The sequence below is a fragment of the Vicia villosa genome, linkage group LG4, assembly GCF_029867415.1.
Source record: "Vicia villosa cultivar HV-30 ecotype Madison, WI linkage group LG4, Vvil1.0, whole genome shotgun sequence".
NCBI classification, from domain to species: Eukaryota; Viridiplantae; Streptophyta; class Magnoliopsida; order Fabales; family Fabaceae; genus Vicia; species Vicia villosa.
Genome location: NC_081183.1, coordinates 97,856,686 through 97,870,089, shown reverse-complemented (window position 1 = coordinate 97,870,089; position 13,404 = coordinate 97,856,686). Strand labels below are relative to the sequence as shown.

At 34.1% G+C, this 13,404-nt stretch overlaps 1 protein-coding gene across 1 annotated transcript; it reads right to left on the bottom strand.

The window, feature by feature from the left end:
* Positions 1-7,864: 7,864 nt before the first annotated feature.
* LOC131599387 (protein STRICTOSIDINE SYNTHASE-LIKE 4-like) lies at positions 7,865-11,339 on the bottom strand. Its single transcript, XM_058871762.1, has 6 exons — positions 11,031-11,339; positions 10,722-10,931; positions 10,572-10,642; positions 9,066-9,302; positions 8,855-8,987; positions 7,865-8,702 (listed from the first exon to the last, which is right to left on the bottom strand). Exons 1-6 carry the CDS (start codon positions 11,184-11,186, stop codon positions 8,430-8,432), a joined length of 1,080 nt encoding a protein of 359 aa, XP_058727745.1. The 5' UTR covers positions 11,187-11,339; the 3' UTR covers positions 7,865-8,429.
* Between the last annotated feature and the right edge of the window lie 2,065 nt (positions 11,340-13,404).

Below are 13,404 nucleotides of genomic sequence, written 5' to 3'. Positions count from 1 at the left end.
GATGAACTGTCCATGATCTCCAGAAGGGTAAACCAACTCTGGAAGAGCAAGCAAAGGAAATTCAGAGGCTTCAGAAGTTCAAAGAGATTTGAACGAGGAGAATCTTCTGGTGACAGAAGATCTGACAAGAAGAAGGCTGTCTGCTATGAGTGCAATGAGCCAGGACACTTCAAAAGTGAGTGCCCAAAACTTCAGAAGGAAAATCCCAAGAAGAAATTTCATAAGAAGAAAGGTCTTATGGCAACATGGGATGATTCAGAATCAGAATCAGACTCTGAAGATGAGCAGGCAAATCTGGCACTAATGGCCACAATTGATGACGGATCAGAATCTACATCAGAATCAGATTCTGAAGAGGTATTTTCTGAACTATCTAGAGAAGAGTTAGTTTCCAGTCTAACAGAACTTCTGGAACTCAAGTCTCAGATTAGTATCAAATACAAGAAGCTGAAAAAGCTATTTGAATTTGAAACTAAGAAGCTTGGAGTGGAGAATTCTGAACTGAAGGAAAAAGTTTTAAATTTATCCAAAAATACTGGATCTCCTTCTGTCTCTGAAAAATCTACTCCAAGTCTGAACAATATTCTGAAAGAATATGACTTAAGTTTCAGAAAGTTTTTATCTAGAAGTATTGGCAGAAGTCAACTTGCTTCTATGATATATGCTGTGTCAGGAAACAAAAGAGCTGGCATTGGTTATGAGGGTGAAATCCCATACAAGCTTGAATTTGTGGATGATATGAAAATATCATACAAGCCTCTGTATAACCAATTTAAATTTGGCCACTCCCATGATATTAGGCACACATCACATGCTCAAAGCTTTCACATAACACACACCAAGAAGCATTTGACAAAACCTAAGAAATATCATGGAACTCAGAACATAAACTATCATTCTGTTCCTCCTATTTCCTATAATGCTAAACCCAAGTTCAATCAGAACTTGAGGAAAACTAACAAGAAAGGACCCAAGAAAATGTGGGTACCTAAGGAAAAGATTATTCCTATTGCAGATATCCTTGGCTGCAAAGAAGGAAAAGCACAACATGTCATGGTACCTGGACTCTGGATGCTCGCGACACATGACAGGAAGAAGGTCTAGGTTCCAAGACCTGGTGCTTAAATCTGCTGGAGAAGTGAAGTTTGGAGGAGATCAGAAGGGAAAAATTATTGGCTCAGGAACTATAAAGTCTGGTAACTCTCCTTCTATTTCTAATGTTCTTCTAGTAGATGGATTAGCTCATAACTTATTGTCCATAAGTCAATTAAGTGACAATGGTTATGACATAATCTTTAATCAAAAGTCTTGCAAGGCTGTAAGTCAGAAGGATGGCTCAATCCTATTTACAGGAAAGAGAAAGAACAACATTTATAAGACAGATCTTCAGGATCTTAAGAATCAGAAGGTGACTTGTCTTATGTCTGTTTCTGAAGAGCAATGGGTCTGGCACAGAAGATTAGGACATGCTAGTTTGAGAAAGATTTCTCAGATTAACAAACTAAATCTTGTCAGAGGACTCCCTAATCTGAAATTCAAATCAGATGCTCTTTGTGAAGCATGTCAGAAGGGCAAGTTCTCCAAACCTGCATTCAAGTCTAAGAATGTTATCTCTTCCTCAAGGCCGTTAGAACTTTTGCACATTGATCTGTTTGGCCCTGTCAAAACAGCATCTGTCAAAGGGAAGAAATATGGATTAGTCATCGTTGATGATTATAGCCGCTGGACATGGGTAAAGTTCTTAAAACACAAGGATGAGTCTCATTCAGTGTTCTTTGAATTCTGCACTCAGACCCAAACTGAGAAGGAGTGTAAAATCATAAAGGTCAGAAGTGATCATGGTGGTGAATTTGAGAACAAATTCTTTGAGGAGTTCTTCAAAGAAAATGGTATTGCCCATGATTTCTCTTGTCCTAGAACTCCACAACAAAATGGAGTTGTAGAACGAAAGAATAGGACTCTACAAGAAATGGCCAGAACCATGATCAACGAAACCAATATGGCTAAGCACTTCTGGGCAGAAGCAATAAACACTGCATGTTATATTCAGAATAGAATCTCTATAAGACCTATTCTAAATAAGACTCCTTATGAATTGTGGAAGAACAGAAAGCCCAACATTTCATATTTTCATCCTTTTGGATGTGTTTGTTTTATTCTGAACACTAAAGATCATCTTGGTAAGTTTGATTCTAAGGCACAAAAGTGTTTCCTTCTTGGATATTCTGAACTCTCTAAAGGCTACAGAGTATACAATACTGAAACATTGATTGTAGAAGAATCAATCAATATCAGGTTTGATGATAAGCTTGGTCTTGAAAAGCCAAAGCAGTTTGAGAATTTTGCAGATATTGATATTGATATCTCAGAAGTTGAAGAACCAAGAAGAAAAGTTTCAGAAGCTGAAAACCAAAGCAGCAAAGAATCAGAAGATCAGGTTGCTGCATCCTTGGAAAATCTGAGAATTTCTGAAGAACCAACTATCAGAAGATCATCTAGACTCACATCTGCTCACTCAGAAGATGTCATTATTGGAAAGAAAAATGATCCTATCAGAACAAGAGCATTCCTCAAGAACAATGCTGAATGTCAATTAGGTCTGGTTTCTCTGATCGAGCCAACTTCTGTTGATCAAGCTCTAGAAGATACAGACTGGATAATTGCCATGCAAGAAGAGTTAAATCAGTTTTCAAGGAATGATGTTTGGGATCTTGTTCCAAGACCTAAAGGATTCAATATCATAGGAACAAAATGGGTTTTCAGAAACAAGCTGAGTGAGAAAGGTGAAGTGGTAAGAAACAAAGCCAGACTGGTGGCTCAGGGTTATAGTCAGCAAGAAGGGATTGACTATACAGAAACCTTTGCACCAGTGGCCAGGTTAGAATCTATTCGTCTATTAATTTCTTTTGCCACTCAACACAACATCACTCTTTATCAGATGGATGTTAAGAGTGCCTTCTTAAATGGTTACATAGATGAAGAAGTTTATGTCCATCAACCTCTTGGTTTTGAAGACTCCATGTCTCCAAATCATGTTTTCAAATTAAAGAAATCATTATACGGATTGAAACAAGCTCCTAGAGCTTGGTATGAACGTTTGAGCTCTTTCCTTTTGGAAAATGGTTTCACTAGAGGAAAAGTGGACACTACTTTCTTCTGTAAAACATTTAAAAAGGATATTTTAATTTGTCAAATATATGTTGATGATATTATTTTGGGAACATCTAATGCTACACTTGGAAAGGAGTTTGCTGAATCTATGCAGGCTGAGTTTGAGATGAGCATGATGGGAGAACTCAAGTATTTCCTTGGGATTCAAATCAATCAAACATCAGAAGGAACATATGTTCATCAAACCAAGTATGTGAAAGAACTTCTGAAGAAGTTTAATCTTTCTGACTACAAAGAAGCCAAAACTCCTATGCATCCAACATGCATACTAGGTAAGGATGAGGTAAGTAAGAAGGTAGATCAGAAGTTGTACAGAGGTATGATTGGATCTCTTCTATATTTAACGGCTTCTAGACCTGACATTCTCTTCAGTGTTTGTTTATGTGCTAGATTCCAATCAGATCCGAGAGAATCTCATTTAACTGCGGTTAAGAGAATTCTGAGGTATCTGAAAGGTACTACTAATGTTGGTTTAGTTTACAGAAGATCCAAAGAATACAACTTAGTAGGATTCTGTGATGCTGACTATGCTGGAGATAGAATTGAGAGGAAAAGTACTTCTGGAAGTTGTCAATTTCTTGGAAGTCATCTAATCTCTTGGTACAACAAGAAGCAAGCAACCATTGCTCTTTCAAAAACAGAAGCAGAATATGTTGCTGCTGCTGGTTGTAGCACACAAATGCTCTGGATGAAAAGTCAGTTAGAAGATTATCAAATATTTGAGAGTAACATTCCTATCTTCTGTGATAATACTTCAGCTATTTGTTTATCTAAGAATCCTATATTGCATTCAAAATCTAAACATATAGAGATTAAACATCATTTCATAAGGGACTATGTTCAGAAGGGTGTCTTATCTTTAAACTTTGTGGATACAGACCATCAGTGGGCTGATATCTTTACAAAACCCCTGGCTGAAGATAGGTTTAAATTCATTCTGAAGAATATCGGTATGGATCTTTGCCCAGAATGAGAAGATGAGAAAATCTTATGTATGGCTATCTTCTGAAATAAGAATGGATTAATCTTTTATAAGAAGTTCTGATTTTAAATCAATTAGAAGTAGTGACTCGTTTATTACTAACGTTTCATTGTCTGAGTTGATTCAGAATATCTTTTAAAGTAAATACAGCTGTATCTAGCTTTCCAGATGGTAACACGTGTCTACCCTATTTGGACAAGCATGCGTGCAGTTGAGGAGGCGCCTTTCATAGGTAACTGTTCTATCACTTCATTTGTCATAGTTTCTCTCTCCTCTCGTCACGTAGCATTAAATGCCATTCATCATTTCTTTTATTTTCTTTTTCGTTTTTATATCCGTCAAACGTTTTCCCTTCCCTAGAACGTTTCCTTCCCCACATTCCCTCTATTTATTTCTCCATTTCTTTGCATTCTTCAATCAATCTTTGTGATCTCTCTCTCTCTCTTTCTCTCACTTTTCTATGAATATCTTTTGCATACACCCTAGTTCATTCTTCATCGATCTAGCGTTCATCATGAATCCTTCGCCTAGTTCCCTTCATCAAAACTTTAAACCAGTTGAAGAAACTAAGTCTCAAAAGTGGCTGATCTATTTGAATAGAACGGATGGAAGGGTTAATCGGTTACAGGATGAGAAACATATATCGGGATGGCATTCCAAGTTTTTCTCAAGTCAGATCTCTTCTTTGATGCTGTTATCAACATTTGTCCAAAGGAAGAAGACTTTCTTGAGATATTGGATGAAGTTAGGTTCCATAAGGACTTAACTTCTATGTTAAGGGAAAGCCCATCTGAGAATACGCTCTCTCCTGGTGAACTGTTCTCAGTTCCTCCTTTGTATTCATTTACTTCTTTCTCTGGGAGCTGCTCAGGCATGCAAAGTTTCAAGATTTGATGACCAAGCAAGAGCAAGAACAACGCTGGGATTCATGATATACTAGCTTAGATGAGGACTAGGCTAGGGTTGTAGTCTTTGTGTCCTTGTAGTTTTCTTTGCTTGTTGCACTTGTGTATCAGCATACATCTTCTGTAACTCTGTTTGGTTAATCAATGAAAAGCTTATTCTGCATAACTCTTGTACTTCTGCTTATTTTATTAATGACTATTTGTTTCTCTTTCCATTTGTCCTGTGCCTACATCTGAATCTTTTACATTCTTTTTGATGTTATGACAAAAAGGGGGAGAAATAGTGATAAATGATTTGATTTATATTAGCAGTTGCCGGGAAGAAAGCCCCCACATTTCTAACAGAAGCTGCAAGCTTCATATGTTTCTAAGTTGTGTTGTTGCAGGAATTGAAGATTCAAGATCAATAAGCAACAAGATGAATCAAGTTCTTGGATTCTTGAAGCAAGCTGAGTGCTATGAAGCTTCAGAATCAGAAGCAAGAAGGAAGAATGTTCAGATATTCTGATGATAGAATATGTTCTGATACATTCTATATGGCTTATATGGCTCTGATACATATTATGTGTTCTGAAACATATTTTATGTTCTAATTCATTCATGCTGACTTTTGTCGTTTAGTTTTGTTCTGTAACATTTCAGGATGTAGAGATTCTCTGATGATGCTCTGGTACATTCAACAATGTTCTGATACAATCTAGCATGAAGTGATGTAAGAAGAAATTCAAGCTCTGAAGCTGTCCGATGGAAGCAGAAATCAGAAGCTGTGAATGTTCTGAGGATCAAAGAAATTCAAGTTCTGAAGCTGTCCGATGGAAGCAGGAATCAGAAGCTGTGAATGTTCTGAGGATCTAAAGAAATTCAATGTTCTGAAGCTGTCCTATGGAAGCAGAAATCAGAAGCAGTGAATGTTCTGAAGTTCAAGCATATGTGAACGTCTCTACTGAAATACTCAGGGAAGTCTTTTATTTATAAAATTCTTCTAGTATTAATTTCAGGGGAGATTATTCATCTCAGTGGGAGATTGTTAATCTCAGGGGGAGACACATTCACATTATGTTTATATGCTTATGCTATAACTGTGTAATTGTCTTTTGCCGTCTGTTATTCTGATTGCAAATTCATATCATTTATATATGTTTTTGTCATCATCAAAAAGGGGGAGATTGTTAGAACAAGAATTGTTCTGATCAATAATCTTAGTTTTGATGATAACAATGTATATGAATTTTGCTCAAGATAATGTGGTACTCTAATCCTATGCAATTTCCTTTTCAGGAAATATATAAAGAGTATGCACAAATCAACACTAAGAAGCTTTGACTCAGAAGGTTCAGTATGCAACTTCAGCACATGGTCTGGCAAGACATCAGAAGATGGTCAAGCAGAACCAGAACATGGTCTATTAGAAGCATCAGAAGAACTTGAGTTCAGAAGCAGAAGCACTGAAGTCATGGAATCACGCTCAGAAGCATATCAAGATCAGAAGATCAGAAGATGCTTTGCACCAAGCTGTTTGTACTCTGATGATTTTCAACGTAGTATTTACAAAGAACAAATCAGAATCAAGTACTAGATGGCAGGCTACGCTGACTGACAAAAGGAACGTTAGAAGCTATTAAAGGCAATGTCAGTAGTCACAGCAAAAGCAAGGCTCGAGGTAGTTGACAAAACAGTGAAACATTAAATGCAATGCTGTATGGAATACGCAAAGCATTAAATGCTCCCAACGGTCATCTTCTCAAAACGCCTATACATATATGAAGTTCTGATGAGAAGCAAGGTTACGAATTTTGGACGCACTTTGAACGAATTCTGAACTATCCATGATACTATCTTGCTGTTCACTTCAAAAGCTATCAAACTTCATCTTCAACCTCACTACATTACTGTTGTAATACTTTAGTGAGTCTAAGCTTAAATCTGTAAGAGAAATATCACAGTTTGTGATTATCGCTTTTAAGAAGAAATTGTAATACTCTTAGAATTTGTTTACATTAAATTGTAAAGGACTAGAGTGATCGGGTTGTGATCAGTATACTCTAGAGAAGTCTTAGAAGGTTTCTAAGCAGTTGTTACTAGAGTGATCGGGTTGTGATCAGTATACTCTAGAGAAGTCTTAGAAGGTCTCTAAGCAGTTGTTCCTAGAGTGATCAAGTTGTGATCAGAAGACTCTAGAAGACTTAGAAATTGTCTAAGGGGAAAACCATTGTAATCTCGTGTGATTAGTGGATTAAATCCTCAGTTGAGGTAAATCACCTTGTATAGGGTGGACTGGAGTAGTTTAGTTAACAACGAACCAAGATAAAAATACTTGTGCAAATTATTTTTATCTTACGAGTTTTGAAACTACACTTATTCAAACCCCCCCCTCTCTAAGTGTTTTTCTATCCTTCAACCTATGTGACATGCTACAACTTCTAGTGTTTCTAATTTGAATCATTATAAGCATGACTGTTTGTTTAGTGTTTTGGATTTGCAGTTGCATGAGCTCAATGCTAGGTTTGATGAAGATAATACTGAACTCTTTCAGTGTGTTTCATGTTTGAGTCTCTCATCGCCATTTGCAGCTTTTGATGTGAAAAAATTATTAAGGATTGTTGAACTTTATCCAAATAATTTTGTAGATGTGATGAAAGTGGTGGTGTGACACCAGCTTCCAAATTATGTTAGAAATGTTCGTTGTGACCCAAATTTTACAAAGTTAAAATAACTTTCAGATCTTTGTGAAAAACTTGTGGAAACAAATAAGTGCAACACATTTGATATGGTTTATAAGTTTCTAAAGATGGCTTTAGTCTTGCCAGTGGCCACTGCAAGCGTGAAACGTGTATTTTCAGCTATGAAGTTTGTGAAGAGTTATCTATGTAACAAAACGAGTGATTAGTGGTTAAATGAACGTCTTGCACCTTTTTACAGAAAGAGATGTACTTGGAACAATTAACAATGATGTTATTTTAGCTCATTTTCAAGAAATGAATACTAGACGGTTTTCATTGTAAATGTATTTCATTAAACAATATTATTTTTTATTTTCAATATAATTTAGTTCATACTTTCTTTTCGATTTAGCCACACTAATATGTAATATCTGGATCCGCCCCTGTGAGAGAGCTCATTAATCCTTCTTCTTTTTCTTTGTCAAACTCTTCTTTTAAATACGAGACATATTCGGAAAGCATCGAAATAACAAAAAAACAAATATCTACACACGCAAAAGCACACCCATAATTTTTCACTACTAAATTGACATAATATATATGTGTGATTCGTCTAACTCATGCATACCAAAACTTATAAGATGTTTTCTCATGCAAGCATATTATTCACCCCTTATTCAATAAATGCATAAATTACTTCACTAGTTCCATCTATGCACTTGGCAATTGAAATTTTCCAACAAAGTCAGTATTTATATTACCTAAATAAAGATGGTCTTCAAACTCAACAACAGAAGTTACACCAGTAATAATCTTCCCATCATTATCACCAAACCTTTTTATAATATTGCCTTCAGTGTCCACTTTTACCACCATTGCAGACTTAATTGCACTATTAAACAAGTTAATTAGCCTTGGAAATGAAGCTAACAAGTGCTTGAATACCTTAGAGGTGTGCATAAAACTTGTCCTTTCAGAAGTCATCTACAACATCAATTCATCATTATGCTTTATTAGTTCCAAATCTTCTAAGCTTATAGAAAGAAAAAAGTTATGGAAAAAAATTAAAATACTTAATAGAATTGTACATTGAAAAGAGATTGTTCTTAAAATTCCCTATCTGTGTATATATTTACCTGAAGTAGAGCGATCCAAAATGAGCCATCAGGAGCAAGATTAATGTTATCAGGTCCTCCAGGGAGATTCTCAATGTAGATATCTGTTTTTCCTTTATTATTTCCTTTTAACCAATGTCTTATACACCTAAATCTGATTCATGAAAACAAATCAAACAAAATAAGATAAAAATTAAGTTGTAGCAATAGGATACATCATAAAGTTACTTACTTCCAAGTTTCACAAACTAGAAGATAATCTTCGTCTTTAGATAGTGCGACACCATTGGGAAAGGCCAAATCGTCAAAGACAATAGTTGTCTCATTTGAGATAGGATTGTATTTTAGAACTTGTCCATGAGGTCTCGCCTCAAGCACATCGAGAAACCAATTGTGCATACCAAATTTGGTACTTGGAATACTAAAATATATATTTCCATCTGATGCTTCTATTACATCATCTGTAAACCTGGATCAATTGTAAAAATTAGAAAAACCATATGTTAGGATGTTAAAAAGTGGTGAACTTAATAGAAGAATTGTGACATTGTTCTCACATATTTAAACATTCAACAATTTGAAAATCTAAGTATTGTAAGACTTCAACACAACTTCAACCATACAAATGTACCTCCGCGTACAATTTAGACTTTTTAATTAGGCTTTTGCATAGAAAGTCTTATCTTAATCAAGCGATGGTGTTTGATATGTGGATCAACTGATGGTGTTTGAAAATTAAAGTATGGTCAAGTGATGATGCTTGAATATTGTGATGACATCTCATGTGATCAAGTGATGGTGCTTAAAGTTCTTCGTATGTTGATTAAGGTATGTTGATCAAGATGAAGCCTAGAGATCATCTGATACAATGATTAAGTGAATAGACTTGAATATCAAGTTATGTTAATCTAGTTGTGTTGATCAAGTTATGAAGATCAAGTTGTGGTGATCAAATGTGCTTGAAGATCAAGTTATGAATGGATATCTGAGAAGGACAACGCCTAATGTCAAACGGAATTTGGTGAAGTCAGCTAAGATCTCTAATCATGTGGTAGGTCTAATGGTGGTATTTATATTGAAAAGTTATCTCAAGCCTCATCAAAAGAAGATTCAGGATTCTAGTTAAATGGTAAAGTCAATTACAATGTGGCAAGAAACTAGAAGCATTAAAGTTATGAAAGAGAGGAAGTATGAAACCCACATTTATCTTAGTCTTTTCAAACAATTTCTTAATAGTAGTTCAAACACTCTCTATTTTGTCTTAGACTTAAAAATGTAACAAGTGGCATTAGATTAGGGACCACCAAATTCATTTATGTGGCACTCTCCTATTTAGCTCCGTGATGAGAAAATGAGTGCAATTAAGGAACATTAATGCAAGTTAAATTTTCAATGTGATATCATTTACTCATTTGCAAAATAATCATTTATTGAGATACCAATGATTATGTAATAAAGTAATATCTTCATTAATTACAAAATTTTCAACTCTATTGTAAGAGATTTCACATGAAGTGTTATAAATATCATGCATGTGTCAAACTATTCATTGGTTACTAATTAATATAATGGAGCTGGTCCACTTGGACTAGAGGAAGTGATCGACATCTTTTTCCAAGTTGACAAAGAATAGAAACTTGCAAATATGAAATTATTTTATGAAAATAAAATGCTGAAAGAACAAAACAAACAGAAATTAAAAGAAATGCAAATATGAATTATTAGTCTGAAAACTCACAATAATTGAGAACCATTAACTTGTGAAAGGATAACACTGAAACCATCTTCTTCTGTAACCTTCAGCAAACCCTGCAAAACATAATTATCTGTTATTAATCATGCATGCACCATTAATATATATCCTTCTTGCAAGTCAATATATACTTACCATGGTAGCATCACAGACAATGAGACCACCATCTTTTAATGTTGTGATTCCAAGCAAAGTAGAGCTATCTATATGCTTCCAATTCTCCCAATTTCCATTCCTAACCATTCTCTTAATCCAACCATCTTCTGTAGCTGTATACAAAACACCTTTATCCACACAAACATCTTCTGGTCTCTTCATAATTCCTTCTCCAAGTTTAATCACATTCTGTTCAAGAAATTACAACTAATATATCAGAAAACAATAATAATCAGTTAAATATAAATTATAATGAAAGTATGCAACAAGTATTCATTAGAGATTGACCTGTAATTGGTTGTTTTTGGCTGAAGAAAATGAAGATGCAGCAGGTGGTATGTGCAGTACAACTGGATCTATGGGTGACAAGTAGCAGAGTTGAAGTGTGAAAGCAACTAAAGTTGCCATGACAAAGGTTAAGGTTTTAATAAGATTGGAAGCCATGATGTACTTGGAGTTGGAATAATGTTCTTGCAGTTGAAGGAGTAGTTTCCAACACCAAGTAGCAATTTTTGTGTTGAGCTCCGCTATTTCAAGACATTGGTTGGCTCAACGTGGGAGTAAGCAAATTCAATTGCAGCTGCTTGCATCGAATATGCAACATACGTTTTTTATCAAGTGGGTCTTAATTATTGATTATAGGATGGCAAGTAGAACCTGCGGGTTTTCACCCGTTGACTCGAGTTCGGGTGCCACCTGATTTTTCGGATGCGGATTTGGATAGTGTGAAACAGACACTCGAAATCACACCCGCTTATTTTATATATATATATATATATATATATATATATATATATATATATATATATATATATATATATATATATATATATATATTTTGGCTTTATACCACCGATTTAGTCCGGTTCGGGGACGAATTCTGCCATCAAGTGGTTTCATTCCCCTCTCGATCGTAGTTGCGGGGAGTTCTCCCTACCAAATCTAACGTCAATCACCACTTGACCAACTAACGATTGGTACATTGAGGTGAGTTTTATTGACAAGAAAGGTGGTGATCATATATGTAATCATTAATTTGGCGTATCAAATAATTTGAGATTCTCTTCTAATTATTAAAATTGGGTCATAATAAACTAAATTAATTTTTTTTAAAGTTTTTTTTATTTAAATTATAAATAACATCAGACATAAAATAATAAATGATTTATCATACTTTAGCATAAATTTGACTCATAAAATGCGATTATAACATTTTTTAACTTTTAAAATTTTTTTACTTATTGAAAATACACCTATAAAAAAATTAGAATGAATAAGTTATATAAAAATTTAAAAATTTAATAACAACCTTTGAATTTAGGGTTAAATATGTTGTTGGTCCCTATAAATATTTCAATTTTGACTTTTAATTCCTATAAAAAAAATCGACTTTTAGTCCTAATAAAATTATTTTTGCACGCAGTTTTAGTTCCTGTAGAGACTAAAACTGCGTGCAAAAATAATTTTATAAAGATTAAAAGTCGACTTTTTTTTATAGGGACTAAAATTCATTTTTATTAATGTTATAAGGACTAAAAATATATTTAACCTTTGAATTTATATTTAATGGTTGAGATTAAAAAATATTTTTAAAATATGATTAATGATTTAATGCTCATTTTCACATTCTTATATAACTTACTTATTCTCAATGTGTGTGTGTGTGTATATATATATATATATATATATATATATATATATATATATATATATATATATATATATATATATATATATATATATATATATATATATATATATATATATATATATATATATATATATATATATATGATCAAGATCAAATGACACAAAGGTGTCAAACTTAGTAACATGACATCTCAGATAATTTTTTACCGCATATTCGTATAACAAAATTTACCGTTAGATTGAAAGCTATTATCATTAGATTATATCTATAAAAATTCCATCAATCGAAAATCATTTGATATGTCAACCAGGTGCATAAAAAGTAACACTTTACAAAGCTTCATGAAAACCATTAATTTTTATCATTCTCTTTAACATATTAAATGATTTTTGATTGATTTGAAATTTTATAGGCGTGATCTATATAATAATAGCTTTCAATCAATTATGGATTTTCTTATACGAACATAGGGTAGAGAATTATCGAAGGTGTCATGTTACTAAGTTTGACACCTTGGTGATATATATATATATATATATATATATATATATATATATATATATATATATATATATATATATATATATATATATATATATATAGGTCGGTGATGTATTGTTGCCAAGTGGGGTAATTGTCAAATCGAGAACACATATAGTTGAAACGTCATTGAAGGGTGCTACCATCAAGGTGAATGGAAGTATTGTCAAGAGAGAAGAATTGCTCACATTGATACAACCATTCTTTCACCCTATTCCCATCAAATCGAGGGAAATCAATCTTCGTGATTCGAGTGGAGTATGGGTTTGTCGGAGTGTGCGGAGGGTGTTGCTCCTCTTGATGGCGGTCGTTGTGATACAACCAATTCTTTCACTATTTTGCCATCAAATTGAGGGAAATCAATCTTCGCGATATGAGTGGAGTAAGGGTTTGACGAAGTGTGCGGAGGGTGTTACTCCTCTCGATGGTAGTCTTCGTGAGGTGAGGAATTGGCAGATGACTGAGCTAGTT

Coding starts and splice junctions, on each gene's coding strand:
- LOC131599387 (XM_058871762.1), bottom strand. CDS start 11,186: ATGGCTTCCAATCTTATTAAAACCTTAACCTTTGTCATGGCAACTTTA. Junction 10,932..11,030: donor CCAAAAACAACCAATTACAG/GTCAATCTCTAA, acceptor TTTCTTGAACAG/AATGTGATTAAACTTGGAGA. Junction 9,303..10,571: donor GTTAATGGTTCTCAATTATT/GTGAGTTTTCAG, acceptor CAATTGATCCAG/GTTTACAGATGATGTAATAG.